This window comes from Zootoca vivipara, chromosome 3, assembly GCF_965207765.1.
Source record: "Zootoca vivipara chromosome 3, rZooViv2.hap1.1, whole genome shotgun sequence".
NCBI lineage: Eukaryota > Metazoa > Chordata > Lepidosauria > Squamata > Lacertidae > Zootoca > Zootoca vivipara.
The window spans coordinates 80,479,953-80,505,338 of record NC_142586.1 but is presented as its reverse complement, the minus strand read 5'-3'; the positions used below and the strand labels follow the sequence as shown (position 1 = coordinate 80,505,338).

General features: G+C 44.0%; 1 protein-coding gene and 1 long non-coding RNA gene across 8 annotated transcripts in view; one reads left to right on the top strand and one right to left on the bottom strand.

Moving 5' to 3' along the window:
• The window catches only part of LTBP1 (latent transforming growth factor beta binding protein 1), a 200,426-nt gene extending 198,076 nt beyond the window's left edge, over window positions 1-2,350 (bottom strand). For all 7 annotated transcript variants that reach the window (XM_035108252.3, XM_035108243.3, XM_035108244.3 and 4 more), the window contains exon 1: window positions 1,872-2,350. In XM_035108252.3, the coding sequence (XP_034964143.2) occupies window positions 1,872-2,350 (479 nt within the window). The remainder of the gene's footprint in view (window positions 1-1,871) is intronic.
• LOC148686321 (uncharacterized) lies at window positions 1,771-7,338 on the top strand. The gene is made up of 2 exons (XR_015949098.1): window positions 1,771-2,432; window positions 6,572-7,338. It is a non-coding gene; the product is annotated as an uncharacterized LOC148686321 (long non-coding RNA).
• Window positions 7,339-25,386: the final 18,048 nt, after the last annotated feature.

Here is a 25,386-nt window from a genome sequence, read left to right as displayed (position 1 = left end):
CTAAATGGATCATTTAAAAAAAAATTAAACTGTCTAAAAAGCATCTAGGAATAATCAAGCAGCAAGTTTTTTAAATAAAAGCCTACTATTTTTAATAATAGTTACAGGTAGATAGCCGTGTTGGTCTGACGTAGTCGAAACAAAAAATAAATTAAAAAATCCTTCCAGTAGCACCTTAGAGACCAACTAAGTTTGTCATTGGTATGAGCTTTCATGTGCATGCACACTTCAGATATTTTTTAATAATGTACAAGAAATTTATTTTTAATAGTGTACAAGACAGGTGCTATCCTAGTAGAGTTATTCTCCTTTCTCACCCACACAGAAGAGAATGCCTCTTCTAAATGCGGCCTGATGTAATCCATGGAAGCATTAACAACACGAAAAAGGAAGCTGCTCCAGAACTATTTATTCACATGCACACACAAAAATCCCATTTAATTAACTAAGATTTATTTAATTGAATGACGGCTCAACTTGAACCCATGCACCTCTCCTTTTACCATGTGTGTGCACTATTGGGCAGGCAGCTGCTCCCTAATGATCAGTCAAATACTACAATGGCAATTTCAAGGGTTCCATCATTCTTTTATGATACGTAACTTCAGAAGATGCAAAAGCCTTTTTTCTACATTGACTCATGATTTGTATGATGCCTCCTCAGAAAGTGCCTAAGCTTTTTGGGGAGGGGTAAATGTACAAGCAACTCCCCGTTTGTGCAGGGGTTGTGTTCCAGGTCATTGCACATGTCAGTAGTCACCCATAAGCCCGTTCTGCCACTGCCCCCTTCCGGGGCCAAAAACAACACACGCGTTGGTGGTCATGCGTCAATCAGACACATGCAAAATGGTTGCCACCTGTGCCAAGCCTTAGACAATATTCACAATTAACGGACTCTGTTATAACAGAGAAGGAAAAGGGGGCTCAAATGAACATTCTGTCCCAAACTTCTCAAAGGCTCTTGAATAGGTCATTGGAATTATAGGTAACTCAAAACTCCCTCACATTGTGGAAAACCCTTCACTTAAAAAGGCCGCCGCCACCACCATTTCAAAGTCTCAAACCTCACCTCAAGCCTGACAGTAGAGGGCAGAACCAGCTCCAAATCCGGGCCCTGGAGGTCTACCCTGCCACCAGTGATGGGTAGCAGAAATTTCCCACCAGCCACCACTTTTCTTTCCCACAATGCCACACTGCAACACTACAGCAGGGGCACCGTGAGAAACTAAAATGGCAGCTAGACCTGCTGCTACATGGAATGCTAGGCCAGAAAATATTATTTTTTAATGGTCAAGGCAGTCCATGGTGGGCCATACTGTATTTGAACCCTAGCAGCTGCCCAAGAATGGCAACCTTGCAGCAGTAGACAGGAATGCCTCTCCCTTCCAAAAAATTAAAAAATCACCACCAAGCCAAGCAAGCACCTCGTGTAATGCTCTCCATTGTCTTCACTTCCCAACCCATACTCAGCCAGGTGTGAAGCAATACAGCAAAGCCCATCAGATGGATTCCTCCCCCCACAGATCGGCCCATTTTTTCTCCACCCTGTGGTAGAGGCTCCAGCCATAGTAAATAAATCTTGGGCTAATCCAGCCCCCTTAACTGATAGAAAAATGGGGGGGCGGGCAAAGGCCAAAAGATACCGTAGTGGCCCTCCTTCATTCAGGAGAGGACAGTGAGAAGGTTTGGGGAGGGGAAGAGAGAGAGAGAAGAGAGGCATTGTGGGAAACACCGAGCATACATTTCATTAAACAAGCGTTCCCGCTTCGGCAGGCGCGCGCGATCAAAGCCCACCCCACACGGCGGGGGGGGGGATCTCTCGCGCGGAGGAAGCGATGCGGCCCCACGGGAAAGGGGCAGCGTCCCCTTACCCCTGCAGCTGCTGCAGATGGGGCTTGGAGTGAACCTGCACGCTGGAGGTGCTGTTGCTCTGGCGCTGCTGCAGCTTGGAGCGCGCGACGAGCTTGCCCGCTTTGCTGAAAGTGGAAGAAGCGGCGGCTGCCGCCGGGACGCTGTTGCTGCTGCTGCCAGGCTTGTGCTGGAGTTGCACGGTGGGGCCCAAGCGGAGCTGCACGCTGGGGCCGCTCGCTTTGCTCATCCGGCGAGTCCGCTCCAAGGTGCTGCTGCTGCTGCTGCTGCTCCGCCGCGTGCTGCTGTAACGCGTGTTCAGCACCTCCACACTGAACGCGCGCTGGTGCTGGTGCTGCTGCCCGCCGCTCTGCTGGCGGCTGCCCGACGTGCCCGGCAGCACATAGGTGATCGTCCTCCGATTCGCCTTCTCGGAAGCGTCGAGGGCCGGGGACAAAAAGACACAGGCGGACAGCAGAAAACCCCACCTGATCCAAGCCATTTCCAAGAAACTCCCTGCAGCCACGCGAACTCCGCAGACCCTCGTTGCAGACAAAAGAAACGCACAAAGTTTTGCAAAGGAGGTGGGAAAAAAAAAGATTGTCTGCAATTCCGCCGCTCCTGGAGTGTGGCTCCTTCTTCCCTTTTATCCTGAAAAGAAAACAAAAAAGGGGGGCGGAAAGAGCTTTAGCTCCTCTCTCGCATCAGCCGCCTTCCAAGGCTCTCTTTCACCATGTGAGCAACTCCAGGGGGAAAAGTTGTTGCACGGAGTAAGAAAACATTGTTAAGGGAGAGGAAGCTCGGTGGGGTGTGGGGAGACCTCGGCTCCAGGCAGGAGGAGGAGCGGCAGAGGGGTGTTTTCTGGTGGGGTTCTCTCTCTCTCTTTCCCCCTCTCCTCTCCAAGGAAAAAAAGCTATTTCGGTTGCCGGAGTTTGCTAGTGGTCTAAACGCATGGCTAAGAAATAAGCTTTAAAGCAGTTCAGGCTGAGGGGGGGGGGAGAGACTTTTAAAAAAGTTTCTACGGGGTGTGCGGCTCCCCTTGAGTGTCAGATCTGCGCAGCCAATCTCAGGCAGGCATGACGTCAGGCAGCCGGTCCTAATTGGGAAAACTATAAAATGGGGCTGGGAGCTCACAGGCACGATCCAGTTTCAAAAACAGAGTTGCTGTAGACCTGAGAAAGCTCCTGGATCTGCGACCTCAGACAAAAGCTCAGTGATGTGCTATTGAGGAATCGTTTCGTTCTTTGCATTTTGTAAGTGGGGGGGCAGCTGAAAGTTAAAAGAGTGATCTTCTTCACCCAGAATATAATGGTGGAAAGCGTATACAATGCCGAAACACCAAGGCAGACCATGCTGAAATGTATCACAACACCAGGGGTTGGATTCATTCCTGAGTAAACATAAATAGGATGTACAGCATGTCTTGGTGAACCGAGTAGGATGTACAGCACAATCCTGCATGTGTACAGTGTACACATTGCTGAGTACAATGGTACTTATTCCCCTTTCTGAGACTAATCCGCTTCACTGATGGCTCTAGTTTCCAAAAGGCTGTGCTGCAATAAATCTGTTAGTCTTTTAAAGGTAAAGGTAAAGGGACCCCTGACCATTAGGTCCAGTCGTGACCGACTCTGGGATTGCGGTGCTTATCTCGCGTTATTGGCCAAGGGAGATGGTGTACAACTTCCAGGTCATGTAGCCAGCATGACAAAGCCACTTCTGGCAAACCAGAGCAGCACATGGAAACACCGTTTACCTATTTATCTACTTGCACTCTGATGTGTTTTTGAACTGCTAGGTTAATAATAATAATAATAATAATAATAATAATTTATTATGTACACCCCACCCATCTGGCTGGGTTACCCCAGCCACTCTGGGCGGCTTACAACAGAATATTAAAATACAACAATCTATTAAACATTAAATGCTTCCCCAAACAAGGCTGCCTTCAGATGTCTTCTAAAAGTCTGGTAGTTGTTTTCCTCTTTGACATCTGGTAGGAGGGCATTCCACAGGGCGGGTGCCACTACTGAGAAGGCCCTCTGCCTGGTTCCCTGTAATTTGGCTTCTCGCAATGAGGGGACTTCCAAAAGGCCCTCGGCGCTGGACCTCAGTGTCCGGGCAGAATGATGGGTTGGCAGGAGCAGGGACCAAGCAACAGGAGCTCACCCCGTCGCGGGGATTCAAACCGCTGACCTTCTGATCAGCAAGCCATAGGCTCTGTGGTTTAACCCACAGCGCCACCCGCATCCCTTTACTAGAAAATACCTGGCCTAAATTGGCTTTAACTGTATACACTTTACACACAGACTTTTCCAGAACATATGCTGTGTTAAAAAAACAACAGCAGCAGCAATGGAATTAGCAGTTACAGTCAGATGTGATCCCACAACCTCTGTACAAATTGCTTCTGTACATTCTACCGGTCTCTTCATTTCTAGGGACACCCCCCAAAGGGAAGTAATGACAATTAAGGTGGGACTTACACAGTAGGAGCACAGGGGAGGAGAACCTGTGATCCTCCAGATGTTGTTGCACTTCAACTCCCATCAGCCCCAGTTAGCATATAGCCAATGGTCAGGATCGCTGAAAGTTGTAGTCCAACATCTGGAGAACTGCAGGTTCCCCACCCCTGTTATAGCACAGCAATTCTGTGATTCTAACAGCTCAAAACCAAGTTTTGTTGCATTGCAGATATACCCTTGAGAGGACAGAACCAGAGTTTATATAATACCATTTATAATAATGGTATTATAAATCTCTAGAATCTCTTTAAGACCAGAGTGTCTAGGGTTATGCTGCCCTTGCAAATATTTTAAGATGTATATTTAAAGCCCTCCAGGCTTAAACTCAGTCCAGATAAATAGTTAGGTGCATTTTAAACCTTGGCTTTCATCAACAGCTTGTATATGTGCACATCAAATAAGTTTCTGGCCCTGGGACGAGATTCAAAACCCTTCTTGACATGAACGAGTCATTATTGCACTGGATTTTTCTTCGTCCAACTTCCCATAGGCTAAATATGTGACCACGATGATCCCATACAGAGCTAAGGACTGCGTAAAAGTCTGTCTTCTCAGTTCTGGCATATGCCCATACTGTGATTAATTGCCTGTCGTCATTGTTATCTAGGCTGATTATTATACATTTTTGTCCATAGTAAGCTTGTATGGTAATGAGATGCAACTGTATGTCTGTTCAACCTTCTACTGCATAGTTTATAGCAGAATTCCAGTGACAATAAGAAATTTAGCCATCCTCCTTCAATTATAACTGAACCTTTGAAAGCAGAACATAAGCATGTTTGGGATTATTCCTCTGCTGTTCTGAACATTTTCAGAATGAGGTCACATCCTATGCATCAGAGTTTATTGTATGAAAGAGAACAACTGTATCTTTCAAAGAAGAAACCAGTTGTTTCTAAATAAATGCTATTATATGTTGCAACCATAGAATGTTGCCAGTTATTTGGTTAGTAAGCAATGTAGAAGCTTATTTGCTTTATGTAACAGAGACCTTGACAGAGCATATGGCTTGCTAAAAGCCGTGGTTTGTTTGTTTGTTTGTTTGTTTGTTTGTTTTTAACAATACCTCTAAGGTCCAGTACAGCCCTATATTTGGAGCTGCCATCCTGGCCTAAACTCTTTCCACAGCCTGTCTAAATGGGCCAAATTGATCTACACACATAATTCTACCGCCACTGTCGGAGGTACTATACTTCTGAATACCAGATGCTGGGAATTGCAAGTAGGGATAGTGTTGTTGCCCCTCTTCCTCCTTATGGTCCTCCCATAGGCATCTGGTTGGCTGCTGTGAGAACAGAATGCTGGACTAGACGGGCCTTAGGCCTGATCAAACAGGGTTTTGCTTATGTTTGGTCTTATGCATGTAGGACAAAACCACTCAGTCAATTCAACAGAAAAAGCTCTGGGAATTAACTACAGTGGTACCTCGGGTTACAAACACCTCAAGTTACAGATTCCGCTAACCCGGAAGTAGTACCTCGGGTTAAGAACTTTACCTCAGGATGAGGACAGAAATCGTGCTCCGGCAGCGCAACTGCAGTGGGAGGCCCCATTAGCTAAAGTGGTACCACTGGTTAAGAACGGTTTCAGGTTAAGAACAGACCTCCAGAACGAATTAAGTTCTTAACCAGAGGTACCACTGTACACAATTTTGGCTCCAGTGACTGGGCCATGCCTTTGTGGATGGCGGAGGAAGGGCCAGCACACCAGGTGCACATACTGGGGCCCATTCAGATGTCTGAAGTATCAGCTGAGCTGGCCCCAGAGCGTAGAAATATTAAAGGGATATCACTCTAAAAGCAACCCCAAAGCACATTATCAGTAAGTCATTGTTTCCTTCCATTATGTGCAATGGCTCATAAATTTCAGATCAAATAAGATTTGGACACAAGCACATAACTTGTGGTTATCTCGGACTGAGATATTATTTGTTTAATATCATCAACTACAGTGACAGGATTATTAATTGCAACCCACAAGAATTAGAAAATAAGGTTATAAGGCATTGCCAGCTGAACCTCACAGCATCTGATGTCTTTGCAGTATAGATTTGATCCTGACATTCTTCCATGATATTTTAATTACAGGAGATTGAAAAATGCACAAATATGGTTACAGTGCTAGTGCTGTTTTGTACAGTGGAGGGATTAACAATAACTTTGTACTATTGTTTTGTTTTGTTTTGTTTGCCACAGAAGCTAATGATGACCAAAGTCTTGTGGTTTTCCCAATTGGATACATTGCATGAAAGAACGACATGAGCACATCAAGTGTTTCAGCAAACCAATTAGGTTACAGCTAAACTGCTCAAAAGCTGAATGCTGGAAAAGGAAAAGATGGTGACAGCTTGGAGTGGCTCTCACATTCCCCCTTCACTGCTGCCAGGATAGGTTGCCTTTAGGGATTATCTTGTTTGTTATTTAAGTTTTAGAAGAATTACAATTTCTTGGCCAACATCTAATACTTCCATCCATCATCAGTGATCACTGCCAGATCCAATGAAACTATTTGCTTTGGGCCAGCTGGATTTGGCTTCCTTTTGAAATGCTGCCATAATGTCACAGCAAAATAAGCGTTTTGTGCATTTACATTGTACCTGAAACCGCACCAAAATCAGCATAAATGTTTTAAGTAAGAATAGATTAACTGTGATCTGACTGAGCTGAAAATCCATATATTCAAATAGCCATGATTTTTATCTATTCAGATTCCCTGTTGAAATCAGAATTACCACCTAGTGGATGAAGGATCCATGCATTAAAATATTGAGTGAGTGTGTTTATGTATGTATGTATGTATGTATGTATGTATGTATGTATGTATGCTCTGCAGAGTCCTGTGGTCTTTTATGCTATGTAAGTGGGGAGTGCTATAGAGGATTAAAATATTGATAATAGACATTTTCTTATTGTGAGGTTTAATGTCTAAGAGAATAAAATATGCTTTCTGCATTTCCAATTTACCCTGAACAGTATTCTCTAAATGAAATATCTGCAGCTGCCAGATACAGGTTTTTTAAAAAATCATCATAGTAATTTACTGTGGTTACCTAAGCCAACAGCAAACAGACCCAAACACTATGCCACTTGTGGTATGGGCATGCCCACAACGTCTTCCTGCACTCTCACATTCCTCTCACCACCAGCCAATGAGTCATTCCTCCCCCTGTGAATCCAAACCACCACAAGGAGAGACCACCTGTGGTGACCATGACCATCCATTGATTCATTCATGTCTCCCACTACGGTCTATCCCCCAAGATATTTGCACTCTTTTCTGATTCATACATACAAAGCAGGATACCACAAAAGTCTCTCACGACATCTATTTCAGGAGGATAATTTAAGTCAAATAGCAGTATATGTGATACTTTCGCTCTTTCTGGAGCTTACATTCACACGTCTAGCCTTTTTAAAGCCATAAATTAGCAGGAAACAGTACCTCCTAACCACAAATGTATTGCCATCTGTCCAAAAATGCAGTGTCTGTGTACCCATGACTAGCAGTTGGACCCATTTCTGACTTTCCTTTTATAACAGCATGCACATTCAGCCTTCTAAAAAGCATGAGAGTTAGTGTGTCACTTTCAGCTACAAAAGATGCCAAGTAGAAATGCGTATCACAGTGTCCGAAGCACAGCAGAACAGGGCTTGAAGTGCTTGGGATATGCTACTGTCAGGCCACTGAGATGGGACAAGGAAAAGACCGGTGTTGCTGTGCTCTGGGAAATGTGCAATAAAACAGAAAGCATGCTGTTGGTGTAGCTTTCCAAGTGAACTAGATTTGGTCTTCAAAGTAGATCAGTTTTTTGTTTGCTAGTTTAAATAGTATTACACTGCCTTTCTGAAAAATACCAAGGCAGTGTACATACCAGCCAACTATTTCAGACTCAAAACTGGATGCACACCTGGGCAAGTCACATGACCCACGCCTCACTCTCGCTCCGAAAAAAAACACTTTTTTCAAGATCTTGTGCGGCCCTTGGAAAAGTATGGGTTTTTTTGTGGTGGGGGGATGGATGGGCCTCTGAGGCCACTGTCCTGACCTGGTGGGCTTTTCCTGTGGTCTTAATTTATTAATACTATGACCTAATACAAGTTTGTCGTGGCCTTTAGCTAGAGCAATCATATTATGAACTTGAAATTTAGAGGCAATGCTTTCAAACATATTACTTTAGCTTAAATAGTGCATGGCACTAAAATTAATTTGCCCATTATTATCTGGGGCATGCAATTATACATGTCATTATTAATACTGACACAGCACCAAACATGATCGTTATCTGAAGTACCCCTCATTGTGTTCAGCTTCCAATTACTGGCAGAGATCACCGAAGAGAACAAATGTTATCATTTGCCCCAAACCTGCCACACTCAGGCAGGTTTCACTCTCCTTTATGTAGGGTTTGTGGATTTATTTATTTACTTATTCCAGTTAATTATTAGTCACTTTTCAGGACCAATCCCTCACAAAGCAGTCTACAGACAGAAATGAAAACAACAGAACCACAGGCAGAGTATGAAGAACTGGGTGGATGCGGACAAATAGACCCTTGGGAACTACTGAGCTAGATTGCCAAAATTTTCTTATTGTAAATAGTAAGATACATTTTTATGGCCTTCTAGAATGCCAGAACTGAAGGAGCCAAGTGAATGTCAACTACAAGAGAATTCCACAGGTGTAGGATCACCACAGAGAAGGCTGTATCTCGGGGTTGCCAGCCTAACTGATGTCACCCTGTGTGCACACAAACATAACCTAAGATGATGGGTAGAGTCATGCAGGTGCAGCCAATGTGGCCCTGAACTGTTTTGGGCCTTAAGCATCAATGCCAACAATTCTGACCATAAGAGGCAACCTAGATTTCTAGCTTGGCAGTTCCATGATTGGAGCTCCCAAGTTTTGTTTTTTTATTTTTCTAATAGCAGACAGATAGGCAAGGGGATTTGGAATGTTTAGGGAGGCTTTTAATGTTTAATCAATTATTTTATTTTTCTGTGGGAAGCCGGCCAGAGTGTCTGGGGAAACCCAGCCAAATGGGCGGGGTATAAATAATAAATTATTATTATTATGGTGCACTGGCATAGGGGAGGGGTGAACTGTTTGTTTTCCATGCTGATTCCCTCAATATTCAATGTGAAAGCAGAAACAAAGTATTGCGGTAAATTACATTTGTTAATTGCTTTATCTTGCTCAGGGCAACCCAAAGCACCTTACAACCTCTACTGACCTGCTAAGTGAATCCATATTTTGCTATAAAACTACTTGGGGTATTATATTTTGTAGGAAAGTGGTGTATATATTTTCAAATAAAACTAACAAAACAAGCAAATTAGAAAGGAAGCTCCTAATTGTAAAACTGATCACTCTCCCACTTTCAAATCTGATCTTCCATTGTTGCCTTTGTCTTTTGTCAATTTCTGCATTTGAAGGTCAGCTTCTCTTCAGGCTAGGTTGCTAAAACAATTTTACTGGTGGTTGAAAAATCTGAGCTTGATAGATCAAAGTAAACTTACCCAGACAGCTTTTCTGTAATCTAGTTTCAATAAGCCTTACAAAACCTGAACTGCTTGTTTTCAGTGTAAGATTTTGTTCTCTAAACATGAGGTGGTTGTTAGCTCAGGTATTTCAAGCAGGGCTTGCAAGGCCTTTTAAGAACAAGATGAATGGGGGATGCCATAATCAAAATTAGTTTTGAATCATAACATTAGGCTGGAATTCACTTAACGACACAGGATCCTTGAGTTTGTGATAAGAAATATGATTGGAATGAATGCAAATAGTAAACTATATATTGGTTTTACTTTTTTATATAACGAGCCAGAGAGCAGGGATTGGGAGTAGGCTAGATATTATTTTGTGCATAAATCTGCATTTGTTAAAAAAAATAATGCTATACAGAGCTACACAGGAGCCAGTACACTGTACTATGAAAGGCAGTGAACGTATTTATCTAGTGGCTCTACCTGCCCCAACTGCTTTGTCCACTGTCCCACAAGCTCCCGTGGTTTCCGGGTGTCACTGCACATTACCATCCAGAGCGGGGGCCACTAAGCTCAGAATTATCTACCTGTACTACTGGTTTCAATAGAGGCATGCATGCACCACTACTGGTCCTTCTCTGGAATGGGTAGATCTAGTCAAGCTTTTTCCAGCCTTGCAGTGCTGACTGGGGCTGATGGGAGTCATAATCCAACCCATCTGTTGAGTACCAGGTTGCCTAAAGTACCAGGTTGCCTACTCCAGCTTGTGAGTAAAGAGCATCTAAAGCAGGCATCCCCAAACTGCGGCCCTCCAGATGTTTTCACCTACAACTCCCATTATCCCTAGCTAACAGGACCAGTGGTCAGGGATGATGGGAATTGCAGTCCAAAACATCTGGAGGGCCAAAGTTTGGGGGTGCCTGATCTAAAGCCTTAGACTTGAGGTTGGCTGTTACTCTTGGAGCACTAATTACCCTGGGAGATGACATTTAGGACCTGGCTAACAATTATTTACATATTTATGGAATAAGAAGCTGCATGGGACAGATTTTTATGTGAAACACTATAGCTTAGGTAGATGGCCCCCAGACTGGAGCTTTGACATTTATGGGGCACACTTGATTATTCATATGCTAAGCCCTATGCTGTGTCCAAAACCAGTTTTCAATAGACTGTATAATCCCAGGGAAGCTCTTGGAATGTTTTCATAGTTTAATTTTCCAGGACATCTCAAAGAGTGTGAGTTGTGAAGTCTAGCCACTTGTGGCAGATGAATAATACCAAGCTGACCTTTAGTGGAGTGTGAGAAGACAAAAAGTACCCTGAGGGATCTTGGTAGAGTTGCATTTTCATATTTCAACTGCCTGGGTTGTGATTTTGAAGATTTTTTTTTAGTGAGCGCTCTGGAGAAAGGGTTCAGTAACTCGATTGTTTATCTGCATCAGTTGTAACAGTTTTATTGTTACTTATTAGAGAGTCACAAGGGGGACCTTTAACAATATTTTGCAGCATGGAGTGCTGCTGTTGCACTTGCTAGCCAGCCAGCCAGCCAGCTAGCCACACATTTTCTTTCAGGATACTCCATTAAAATTCCTTTCCCTCTCCAACAACAAATGCTTAGCATTTGGGGTCACTGAGAATGCTTTTTTTGTTTTTTTGTTATTTGGGTGGGGTTGCCCCTTTAGGTTTGTTTTTCTAAACAGTTTTTATTCTTTAACAAAACTTGGGGTTCCGCCAGCATGCCAAATGCCTTCTTCTGTTTCACTCTGTTTTGGCTAGATAACAATAAGAGCATAATAAGAGACCTGCTGGTTAGATCAAAGACCCATCTAGTCCATAATCCTATTCCTACAGTGGCCATCCAGATGCTAGTAGGGTGCTGACGAAAGCATTCTCCCTACATCTGATTCCCAGAAGACATCATTACCCAGCAGCTAAATTTGATACAATGATATCCATTTAAACAATACGTCATGTTAGCAGGCAGATGTATATAAAGCTTCTGCATGGTTATTTATTGGTGCCTTAAAAGCATTTGCTCATTGATAAACCTGGAACTAAGAAGAGAAGTTGAATAGTGTATTAAGGGGCAAAAAAGTGAGACTTCGGTGTCTTGCCTAGTTACTTGCCCCATTTTTGTATAGTTATAATAGCTAATTATACAAAAATGCTTGATTTGCAGGATTTGTAATTTGGAGACTTAGTGCAGAGCCCAGAGTTGGACATCTGGATAAAGTGCTATTTACATGGAATTTTACAGGAACTGAAAACTATACAAGGGGGGGGGGGGGTTCAATGAATTTGGAAAAGATTTGGACAACTAAATTTGGATACCCAGGTTCCCATTTTACTCACTAAAAAGCTGTTATACGAATACAATAGAATCTAAATTAGAAAGCCTGTGGAGAGAATTTCAAAGGAGTTCCTAGATTCAAACGTTCTTAAAAAAAAGAGAGCAAAAATCCCACCCTACTGTGTAATGTGCAAAATAAGCATATGTTTTAAGTTCACATTTCAGTGTATGTCTGGCACTTAAAACCATGGGCAATTATATCTAAATATGAAGTGGGAGAACCTGAAGATAGGAAACTACTTGTTTAAATCCATGCATGCCCACAGTCTCGTAGTTCAAAAGTGGTTGAATGTTGGCACTATGTTAGGAATATAATCAAGGCTAAAAAACTTTGTCTACACCAAATATATACTAAACAATTGCTGTAATGTCTGGAACACAATACGTGCAGTCTCCTTTTTGTCTCCAAAACGTTTAAGACCGGGCCAGATTTAGCGATATGGTTCTACGTGTATATAAGTTTAAGAAAAATTGCTGAGTGTATTATGTCATTAGATAATTGGTCCTAGCAGTGACAAAAAACAGTTTGCTTTAAAAGAAAGAAAGAAAGAAAGAAAGAAAGAAAGAAAGAAAGAAAGAAAGAAAGAAAGAAAGAAAGCATAATTAACCCCTCCCTGTGATAATAGAAGACTAACCTCACCAAAATAAGACCAAGGAGAATGACCATTTACACATTAGTAGCTTAAGACCCAGTGAAGTCGTTTCCCCTGCATAGCTGCCAAGTTTTCCCTTTTCTCGCGAGGAAGCCTATTCAGCATAAGGGAAAATCCCTTTAAAAAAGGGATAACTTGGCAGCTATGTTCCCCTGCTGTATTTCAAGTCACATTTTTATGTTGCTGTACACACCAGAGGTGGTTTGGGAAGTCATCACATGATGCACATTACCTGATTTTTCTCCCCACACCTGTAACTCCCCATAACTCCTGTTCAGTAAAAGGTGTCTTCTGCGCATGTGCTGGGGTCTGTGCCTGCACAACAGCTGTCTCAAATGTACACACCTCAGCAGAGCCACAGCTTCAGTTTTCAAATTGGATGGAAGCTCATTTGAGGGAAATTGCACCAACCACCAGTATTTCTCAAGAAACTACAGGCTACATATGGATTGTGGCTAATGTCATGTGTAATTGGCTTCAGAAACCGACACTGGAGTAGACGGTAATGTGTACACAGGTTGTGTCAATTCAAGGTACCTCCCTGGCAATTAAGTTATTCTGGCAAGGCTTATTCGCCATTCCTTCTCGGGTGACCAGTTATGCGTTGCTTTAAAAAGGGGCAAAAGGGAGCACCAATTTGCATAACATTTGTATATAATTCATATGTATAAATGCAAATTTAAAACCACTATATATTAATATACCTCACTTTAAATAAAAAAGCCCAGTTGACTTGTGTACCTACTCAGTCTGCTGCTAACTGCAGAGATGAGATGGCTGCTTTCCCTTTTTTATGGTTCTTTCTGTTTAATCCAGATTTGGAATCGATAGCCCCCAAACAGAGGACACCTTCAAATAGGCCTGTCCTTGGTAAAGTAGGACCCCTGGCCACTCTGATTCCTTCCTTCACTGGAGAGCAGAGAGGGGGGGGCTCTTTTAGCTTTGGATTGTCCTTCTGGAAGAAGTAGAACAATGTTCTCCCTTGCTGAGGGTTTTTTTTCATTTCCAAACAAGTAAGGTCTGTTTGTTCTAATTAGGATTTGGAAGTGAAATTAATTATGTGGTTTTAATTTAAGCCGTTTTATACTGATTTTTTTTTCAATTTAGTTTTGATTAGCTATGTTTTGGTAAGCTGCCTCAAGCAAACTAAAATACTCCCAATGTTGTAACTTTTCCTCGTAGGGGAGTTGGCCAAAAACTTATCATTTTGGCTGCCCCATTCTGCACACTGCCAAGTGCACTCGCACCATGGATATGCATAGAGGCGTTATTCTATCAGCTGTTTCTCTCCATGTTGCTTTTTCTCTCCATGCATGCATGACAAAAAGCAGCAGCTATCAGGTCTTGTACAACTACCTTCAACTGATAAAAGGCTCTGATCCTGACTGAGTGGTTCCTTGTGCTGGCCTTTCCTGTATGGTTCCTATGGGGTTTAGCTGGACTAAAACTTGCAAATTCCCTTAGTCTGAACCATAATTACATAAAGCAATATAGTAATTGCTTATATAGAGCGCTAAATGTGTATGTAATTTGTTCAACACATAGACAATGTGAAACTCAAATCCAAAGGGCAAGGTTAGACCTTTCTGGCTTACAAACTTTGTGGTTGGCCCTGTCCTCTAATCCACAAAAGTGCTATAGACCTCAGAGTTGCTTCTTTTCAAATAGCTTTAGTCCCAAAGCAACAAGACCTTGGCAAATGGCAAAATTATAATTTGCAGCTTGAAGGGTGCTACTTTGTAGGCCTCCAACACATCTGTGAGAAAACCTATGCATAATTTGTTTACTTCATATAAAGTGATAAGAGACCATAAATATTATTCAGCTCTCCAGCAGAACAGGTTTTCTAGCCTTCTAGCTCTATGCCGAGTGACTTGGTCCTAACTAGGCTATACCAAGCCATTCAACAGTGTCACATGTACCTTCAGCAGTCTATTCAAGAGCTTTCTCATTCAGTTCAGTGGAGATTCATCCCCTTCCAGACACAGAATGTCCTCTTCCATTTAAGGGAATTAGGCAGCTCTCCCATACGGGAGTCCTATGTGTGCCTTGGGGTATCTATGCTATGCAGCTGTGAAGCAATCCAGACCTATCAATAGCACTTCTCTCAAGAGACAAGAACACCCACACCTGGGGGTTTTCTTTCCATTTTCACTTCAGAGGCTTCGTTTGCCAAGCCACAAACCACTGTTTAAATTTCTCTGGCTTGGCAGTTCAGAAAGGGGAACGGTAGAAACAAAAAAAAGGGGGGGAGAGCCCCACCATGTCTTTTCCATGCCTGTGCAGCCGATGCCAGGCCTATTTAAGCTATCAACACAAATGCAAACGCAACACGCTGGCTAATAAGTGGTAGCGGGTATATAATTAATTACAATGTCATTCAATATATACTAATACGCCACTTCAAAATAATGTACATATCATATAGTACATCTCACAAAATATACAAGTGACTGTAAGTTGTTGTATATATAAGAGTCAAATGAGGAGTCAAACAAGTCAATGAATGGCGAAGAACACCAAGCCATCTCTCAAAGGAAGACGTCCTTTAAAAGTCTCAAAGGAAGACGTGTCTCAGAAAGCCACTTCCGCGCCTGCGACGGAGGTGGGGTTGTGGGCTGCCCGACTGTACCATCGCATAGGGGCTGCAAGCTCAGCCCCTACGCAATGGTAGGTTCCCGCCTGCGTCACCCCCCGACCAGCCAATGAGGTCGGTCGGGGCGGGGCCACCAACTTTAAGCACTCTGCAGGCGGGAAAAGCTCCCTCTTTCGTCCCTCTTCGCCTTTAATTCCTGCGTTCAGTTTATTTACTCCCGGGCGCTGGAGCATGGTTCCTGGCGTTTGTATCGTTGTCATGGTTACAACTCCTTGCCGGTCTCCATTTTAAGTGTGGCCACGTGGCCTGGCAGCAGCAGCCATCTTAGGAGAGGCACGCACTGTCCCTCCAGTACTGCAGGGCTGTTTGGGGATTACTATAACAAATTGCAATTAAAGAAGCTGCAATCTACAAGCGGGCTTTGCCTTCAGTTCATTTGCTTATTGGCAAGTTTTGCATGCCCGTTGGAAGTAAGAAGGGATTTATTTTCATGTTCCCCTTTACTATCTTTACACTTATCTCACAACCCCCACCCCCGCATTTTCTGCAGCTATAACTTTGAGGCAGAGGGGTCGTTAGGACCGGCACTTTCCACTCTGCCTTTCTGGTGGCTTCGTGAGCCTTTAATTGCTCTATTTTCGAGGGCTGCAACCTTGTTGCTGCACCAGAGGATGCCTTTTCTCTCTGGGCATTTTCCGAGCCAGCAGCGGTAGTTGTAACAATGTTACATTGTCCCCGTAACTCAGCAGGCTACTTCATTGCTACTTTGTGTTTCTCTTATCTGTGACTGCTACAAGTGTTATGTTGCTGAAAGTTTGCAAGCTGTGGTTGTGAAACGTAGTCAGCAGGCTGCTATAGATTTATAGCTAGCATCCTTACGTATAACCATTCATTATCTTTAGTTGTCCCTTGCATTAAAAAAGGGGGGGGGATACCTTCAAATTTACTTCATAAGATTTATATATTGCATTTATTGGTGCTGCTTTACCACGGTGACCTGCACATGTAGCCTAGATCTGCCAACCTTAAGATTAAACTAACATAATTTGATCTTACAATAACCAGATTTATAATAGGTGTATTTAATTTATTGGATTGTCTTTATGTGGAAACTAAATAACTGTAACTGTGTCTTTAAGTAGGACACTCTGAAATCATTTCAGTCCTGATTATAGGGAATATAAACAATACTGAACTATGCTGGAGGTCTGTATTGTCCTCTTTGTAATTAAAGAAATATATTTTTGGTGAAAGAATTTAATGGTACAGGGTCAGGGTTTTTAATTTTTAACACTTAAGGGCTAGCCTAGCCAGCGCAGGAGGTGCGTGAGTAAAATATTCTATTCTACTGGTGACCATGCCATTTAATCTTGAGTCATCCTGTTCACCTGCTGCCTATCCGAACTCATGACCTTGGGATAAATACCTTTATTACTTCAATTATGTTTTGGCTAATTGGTGTTGCCTGTTCACACAGTGGGCATTATTCCGTTTGATTTTTCTGCAGTTACTATAAGTTAATAGACATTTTGAAAGGGGCTGGTGGAACCAATTTTCCACAACTTAATTTACATGGAATTCATTACGTTCAGTTGAAGGCTATCTATTTGCTTTTTCAAATAACTGAATTTAAGCTTTCATTGCTTCGGTGGGATACATTTTTCGGATCCACTACTACCTATATTGTTCCTGACATAATAATAATAATAATAATAATAATAATAATAATAACAATAATAACAATAATAATAATAATAATAAAATAAAATAAATGAATGAATACTTAAATAAAACTCACTCTAGTTTAAATTGTCCTAATTGCATTAACTGTTTCGGCCTGTTTTAGCATTAAGCCTGACACTCTCATTGCATTCATTAGTGTCGCTTTCTTTAAAATAACTGAATTTATTTAAGCGTTTGTTGCTCCTGTGGGATACATTTTCGGATCCACTACTATCCATATTGACATATAATAATAATAATAAATGAATATTTAAATGAAATTCACTTTAGCTTAATTGTCCTAATGGCATTAATTTTAATCATATGTTCTCTTTTGCTTATATGTACCGCTTCCCTATTTTCGGCTGCGGTTCAGTATAAACAATACTGAGTTAGGGCGCCGCCCTTTAATGCATTGCTATTGTGGTAATATTTGCATAATTTATATAATAATAATATTAATAATTTATTATTTATACCCCGCCCATCTGTCCGGGTTTCCCCAGCCACTCTGGGCGGCTTCCGACCAAATATTAAAAACAGTACAGCATCAAACATTACAAACTTCCCTAAACAGGGCCGCCTTCAGTTGTCTTCCAAAAGTATGTTGTTGTTGTTTAGTCGTTTAGTCGTGTCCGACTCTTCGTGACCCCATGGACCATAGCGCGCCAGGCACTCCTGTCTTACACTCCAAAAGTATAATAATTGCTTATTGCCTTGACATCTGCTGCGAGGGCGTTCCACAGGGCGGGTGCCACTACCGAGAAGGCCCTCAGTCAGGCTTGCCTAGGCCAGTGTACACTGTACTGTACCAGACCCCCCCATCTTGAATGCTCTGTTGCATGGTGCCTATAATGCCAAGGTTGCAATTTGATCCCCATGTGGGGCAGCTGCATATCCTAGGGGGTCTAATGTTTTTTGTTTTTTGTTTCCAAGCTATGCCTTTTGTTTCTAAGTGCTCTCTAACAGTATATATTTGTAACTGGGACATCATATTTCATGCTGCTTCAAAAGCTAGGTGACCAGAGGTATCAGTTATAAAGGTTCCGGTACCACTAGCAGCTTATTGAGGTATGAAATTTATCTTGTATAGTATATCAGAATGTGCATGATTGTGAGAAGCCTTTAGGGAACCATCCGGCGTCCTCTTGTTTCAGGGGTAAGCAGTCCTTTCAAGGTGGCAGGGGGCTTTATTTCCCCCCCACACTAATAATAATAGCAATAATAAGAATAATATATACAACAAGTATAATATTAACTATAATGATAATAACTGCTATAATAATTATAATAATACTTCAACTCTTAGGCATTTCAATCTCTGGGGTTTCCTGAAAGAGTCAGGTATTGGCCTCGGTTATACGGTACGACCTCTCCAGCTTATCAGTATGAGATCCCTGATTAGGTTAGCATAGTAGGCTATTATGCATCATTCTTATGGCACCCAGTTGATGGCTAGAATGCCTGTATGCCATTTCATGCACATGCATACCAGATTAATCAGGAAACATTTGAGTTCCAAAAAAAAAAAAAAAAAAAATAGAGCCTGGCTGCTACTACCATACGATGTTCCAAAACAATGAAGTGTTGATGGCTAGTATGGCTTCCTGGAGCATGTGCTGACGTTTGCCTGTGGACAAACTTAACGGCCTCAAGGAGACTATTAGACAGCTCATCCCCTGTAAAAAAAAAAAAAAAAACTCACCCTTAGACAAATCCAATCACTCCTGGGTCACCTGAATTTCGCTTGTAGGGTAATATCACTGGGCCGCCCTTTCTGCCTGCGATTAGCCAGACTCACGGTAGGTCTAACTAAACCGTTCCACAGGAAGCGACTCCCTCACGGGGTAAAGGCCGACCTAGAATCCTGGCAAATTACAATGGGGTATCTCTGTGGCAGGACAACGTGGTCTTGCGTTCCGACTTTCAGGTGCAGTCGGACGCGGCAAGTACGTTGGGTTTTGGAGTCTATTTCAAAGAAAAATGGTGTGCACAGCGTTGGCCGGCCAGCTAGGAGGGTACAGACATTACACGCGACTTAACATTCTTAGAATTCTTCCCTATAGTGGTAACCGTGCATTTGTGGTCCGAGGAATTCAGGAATCAACGAGTCTGCTTCAGAACCGACAATCAAGCGGTGGTCAGCGTCCTAACTCTGCAATCTTCAAGATCTGCAAGAGTGTCACCCTCTTACGCCATTTTGTCTTACTGAGCTTGCAATTCAACATGCATTTTTCGACCAAATTTGTGCTGGGGTTTAATAATAACATCGCAGATGCTTTGTCTCGCTTCCAGATGGACCACTTCCGCTTGTTGGCACCAGAGGCGCGCCAGTGGCCAGAGCCGTTCCCGGAACACCTATGGAGCCTTGGGAGCATGAAATCCTAAAGGGAGTATTTGCGTCGGTTGCCCCTTCCACCCTTAGCTCTTATAAACGGGCTTGGTCGGATTTCACTAACTTCAGAAAAAAGGAACTGCTGACTCGTCCCTGGCCTGCCTACTCAGGAAGAGGTCATGCAATACATAGTGCATTTAAGGAATCTTGGGCGAGCCGCAAAGACCCTTAACATCCACCCAGCAGCCATAACCTTTTTCTCTAAATCACTCTATTTCACAGACCCGCGTGATAACTTCCACTTACGCAGTGCTATGGAGGGCTGGCGTCGGCTCCAGCCACCTGCCAGTGATACTAGGCGGCCTATTACGTTTGACATGTTGGTTCAGATACACAAGCAGCTGAGGACCCTTTGCTGGACAAAGTTCAAAGCGCGTTTATTTTCAGCAGCGTTCTCGATAGCCTACTTTAGGGCGCTCAGAGTAGGTGAAGTGGTCTGCGAGGACCACCCTGATGGCATCACACGGGGCATTATAATAGGGGATGTGCCACTGTCCGACTCCCAAGCTATGGTGCACATCCGATGCTCTAAGACTGACCAGAAAGGAAAAGGCATTATTATACGCCTCCCGGCAACAGGCACTGCAGGTCCATGTCCAGTAAAAGATACCAGGAGGTTCCTCTACCTGCGTCCGGCTGGCCCGGGTCCCCTGCTTATTCATTTGGACAAGGCTAGGCTTACCCGCCACCAATTCGCCATGGTCCTGCGCAAGGCCATTGCCTCCTGCGGTTATAGCCCCAGCGAATTCTCTGCCCACTCTTTCAGGTTTGGCGCAGCTACTTCAGCCATGCACTTGAGCCTTTCATCCGAGAGAATTCAGGACTTGGGGAGGTGGAAATTGAACGCGTACAAATAAGTACATCCGTGCGTAGCGTCGACCGGGTCACCATCGCTGATCCCCGGTTGTCATTCTTTGTTTTCCAGGTGGCCAGATTGTGCGCGTTTGAATAGCCAGGCACAGCATAGTCCATTGGGCCCGGGAAAGGGCGATAGTGGCGGGCCTGGGGAGCAGTCTGGGGCCTCCCAGAATCTGTGAAAGTGTCTTGGATCGCAAGGAGAGGCATGATGTTGCTGCCGACCATCCGGGCACAGCATAGTCCATTGGGCCCGGGAAAGGGCGATAGTGGCGGGCCTGGGGAGCAGTCTGGGGCCTCCCAGAATCTGTGAAAGTGTCTTGGATTGCAAGGAGAGGCATGATGTTGCTGCCGACCATCCAAAACCGGGCTGCTTCACTCGGCTACCCTGACCTGCTGGTGGTGCAGCTCGGTGAGAATGACCTTGCTTGCCGTAATGCAGTGGATTTAAAATTGAAAATATTCAGTGACTTTGATATCCTCATGGACACCTGCCCGGGGATGACGCTGCTTTGGTCCTCCTTGCTGGAGAGGCGCTCTTGGCGCGATGGACGTTACCCTATCGCTTTGAACAGAACCAGGCGGCTCCTGAATTCCTTTGTGATCCACAGAGTGTTATCTTTGAACGGCCAAGTTATCTCGCATCCCAGTTTGAAACAGAGTGAAGCAGCCCTCTATCGCTATGACGGTGTACATCTGTCGCCTATGGGGAATGATATCTGGCTGGAGAACGTAATTACGGGAATGACAGATTGGTTACGTGTTAGAGAGCTTAACTAGGCGAATAAGAGATTAGGATCACGGCCCCTTAATAATTTAGAAGTGCTTGAATAATTAAATAATTAATTTTCAAATTAGGAAATTAGGGTGGTATTACTTGTGAGCGGATTGGCGGCGAGCCTGGGGGGGCTCGAGTGGCGGTTAGGCGTTGGAAATTTGCATAACAATTAGATGGAGGAGGGGCAGGCTACGTCATCAGCTGCCCAAATTTGGAGAAGTAATTCCGTTAAAGGATTCCGGGGGCGAGGCTTGGTCCTGAGCCTGGAGTTGCCTGGGCCGTAAGGCACGCCCCTTCGGTGGCCACAGGAGGAGCTCTAGTAGATCTACGTCGCGGGGCTCCTTTCTGGTGGTTAACTTCTCACAGACTTCAACACACGGGTTGGAGTCGGATATAGTCTGTTAGGTTCCAACGCCTAAGCCAATTCCGCTCAACATGCATAATAAAGTTGTGGCCTTAACCACCCAATTAAATCTTAATCACTGTGTCATGAGTCTTTATTACATGGGAAGGAGGGCTATTGCCACACAAAGCCACTTCCGCGCCTGCGACGGAGGTGGGGTTGTGGGCTGCCCGACTGTACCATCGCGTAGGGGCTGCAAGCTCAGCCCCTACGCAATGGTAGGTTCCCGCCTGCGTCACCCCCCGACCAGCCAATGAGGTCGGTCGGGGCGGGGCCACCAACTTTAAGCACTCTGCAGGCGGGAAAAGCTCCCTCTTTCGTCCCTCTTCGCCGGAGCGAACAATTCACCCGCCCGCCCACCCCTTAAAAAGAGGTAAGGGGACGCTGCTGTGGACGTCAGTTGGTCACCCTGGTTGGCCAGGGGGCTGGGTAGGATTTTTCCCATACTGGGCTAGCCATGATGGGTTTTTCGCCTACCTCGTAGCATGTCGTCACAACTTAGGTTAGGCGGTTAGGCGTTGGAAATTTGCATAACAATTAGATGGAGGAGGGGCAGGCTACGTCATCAGCTGCCCAAATTTGGAGAAGTAATTCCGTTAAAGGATTCCGGGGGCGAGGCTTGGTCCTGAGCCTGGAGTTGCCTGGGCCGTAAGGCACGCCCCTTCGGTGGCCACAGGAGGAGCTCTAGTAGATCTACGTCGCGGGGCTCCTTTCTGGTGGTTAACTTCTCACAGACTTCAACACACGGGTTGGAGTCGGATATAGTCTGTTAGGTTCCAACGCCTAAGCCAATTCCGCTCAACATGCATAATAAAGTTGTGGCCTTAACCACCCAATTAAATCTTAATCACTGTGTCATGAGTCTTTATTACATGGGAAGGAGGGCTATTGCCACACAAATCTTAAAAGGAAGAAGAAGAAGAAGAAGAAGAAGAAGAAGAAGAAGAAGAAGAAGAAGAAGAAGAAGAAGAAGAAGAAGAAGAAGAAGAGTAGTAGTAGTTTGGATTCGATATCCCGCTTTATCACTACCCGAAGGAGTCTCAAAGCGGCTAACAATCTCCTTTTCACTTCCTCCCCCACAACAAACACTCTGTGAGGTGAGTGGGGCTGAGAGACTTCAGAGAAGTGTGACTAGCCCAAGGTCATCCAGCAGCTGCATGTGGAGGAGCGGAGACACAAACCCGGTCCCCCAGATTATGAGTATACCGCTCTTAACCACTACACCACACTGGCTCCCAGTGTGGAAGTCACAAGAGGACAGTGTGTCCGGAATAGTTCACTGTTTCAGAATAAAAACTTCATCAGCAAATAATTATCAATGAAAAATTTTCATACTAGTGGGAATCTTGCTAGTGGATTCAGCGGCAGCCACACTATCCAGTGAGCACTGATCCAGTGGACCTCATGTTGCGAACATGATCCGTTCCGGCGGCCCGTTCGCAACATGAAAAGGCCGCAACATGAAGTGCCGCATCTGTGCACATGCATGATGCAATGCGGCGCTTCTGCGCATAGGTCACGGATGCGCCGAATCCAGAAGCAACCCGTTCCAAGACTACCGGGTTTGGCGCGTCCGTAACCTGACAAGACGCAACATGAAGCGGACGTATCCTGAGGTATGACTGTATTCTGGTGATTGTTACATTTTGCAACACAGTGGTTTGTGTTTGTCCACAGGTCTATTTAAGCTGGCTGGTGGGACTGCTGAAGCAGCCGCATACTCAGATCTTGTGGAAAGTCTCAGGGAATGGGAGGTGTCTGGCACAGCTTCCCACACAGATCTGACCAGCATAAACCTGCAATTCAGAGCGGTCCTTTTCATTCCCCATCTTATTTCCACAGATGGTCCTATGAGAGGAACATCTCATCATGTGTGTGCAGTCTCAGGAACTGGAACAGGGACAATCCCACAGATGCTAAAGTGCTGCATTTTGAATGGAAGCCCCACTGCATGGTAGCTGAAAAAGCCTCTCAGCTATTATATTCCCTTGCACTGAGACTCTTGGGCCAAACTAGACATTTTCTGAATTGTGTGATGGGAATTAACGTGTCTAGTTTGTTTCTTTTTAAATTAGCAACTGCTAATCCTTGGAATGGTGATCCTCATGGCCAAAACAAGAGTGTAAATGGAACATGAAGTGAACCTGGCCTCTCCAAGGTACATTTTCAAAATTTATTCTGTGGGAAAAAGCACCTATAATTGGAATCTTGCAGCCGGTTCGTTCTTGTCTAGCAGTAGGGGGAAACCCCATACTCGCTCTCCAGCCATTTTAAAGCTGTATGCATCCCAAACAACCCACACGAGAATACATGGAAGCTGTAGACAGGAAGCGGAAAAAACAGGTTTCTCCTACATACAGTGCACACAATCCTAAATATAAAAGGCTATAAATGTGCTGGAGAGTAAATTAGTGAGTGAAACATTTCAAGAAAATGCTAAGGGGAAGAATGGAAGAAAAGCAGACCAGCCCACAGGGAATTCTGTTTTACTTAGTCATAAAAACACACACACACACACACACACACACACACATACGCAACCTCTTCTGGTTTCCCCTGCCTGGAGAAGCTGCTCACAATGCTGGGAACAATATGTTTTTGTTTTATTTTTATTTTTTTGAGTACTAAACAGCAGATTTCTGTTTAAAAAGATGTAAAAATGCAAAGAATTACAAGTGATTGGACAGAACAGGAAAATTGTAAGCAAAATGGTGCTTGCATTCAGTGGCCTCATTGGTACTTCACTTTAACCCATACAGTGGTACCTTGGTTTAAGAACTTAATTAGTTCTGGAGGTCCGTTCTTAACCTGAAACTGTTCTTAACCTGAGGTGCCACTGTAGCTAATGGGGTCTCCTGCTGCCACGCGATTTCTGTCCTCATCCTACAGCAAAGTTCTTAACCCGAGGTACTATTTCTGGGTTAGCAAAGCCTGTAACCTGAAGCGTCTGTAACCCGAGGTACCACTGTAGTTAAATGAAGTGTAGTGTGTGAATTAGGGTGGGGAGGGGCAGGGGCAGGGGGAGTTCAGAGGCTTCAAAGATGCCAGGGGAAGACCTAAAGGGTATCATTTAAGGAAAAAACTCCTCAAATTTTTCATTTTCAAGTAACTTTCCACCCTTAAAGCTAGATTCTAGTCATACACCAGAGCATCATTTAAAAAACCCCAACCTATCTGTGACAGAAAGATTAAAAAAGAAACACGAAGAAACCTTCAATGGGGACTCAGCTACAGTAGTAAATAGAAAAGTGTTTTAAATGTGTTATAACACTGTGATGGTGCTGTGGAGTTCCATCTTTCACTAACATGATTTCCCATTATGAGGCTTATAACCAGTTTTCTTGAAACGTTTTTTGATGTGTCTAAATCCAGCCTGGTTTGCTTTCTCAGAGGTTCTCTACTTTTCTGACTGCTGATCCTTGTGAAACACAAGTACAGTAGCACCATCAACACAAAATAGAGAAGTATTACGGTAGCATATGCAGTGGGCATGAAATGTGACTGGTCAGTGGGTGGAAAAGAGGAAGAATGGAATGGAGCATCCTGGAAAAAGGCATGGCTGCCTAGTTAGAACCCTGGAAGGAGCTCTCCATACTGCAACATTTTGTTGTAAACGGACCCCCTGACCATTAAGTCCAGTCGCAGACGACTCTGGGGTTGCGGCGCTCATCTCACTTAACTGGCCGAGGGAGCCGGCGTTTGTCCATAGACAGCTTCCAGGTCATGTGGCCAGCATGACTAAGCTGCTTCTGGCAAACCAGAGCAGCACACG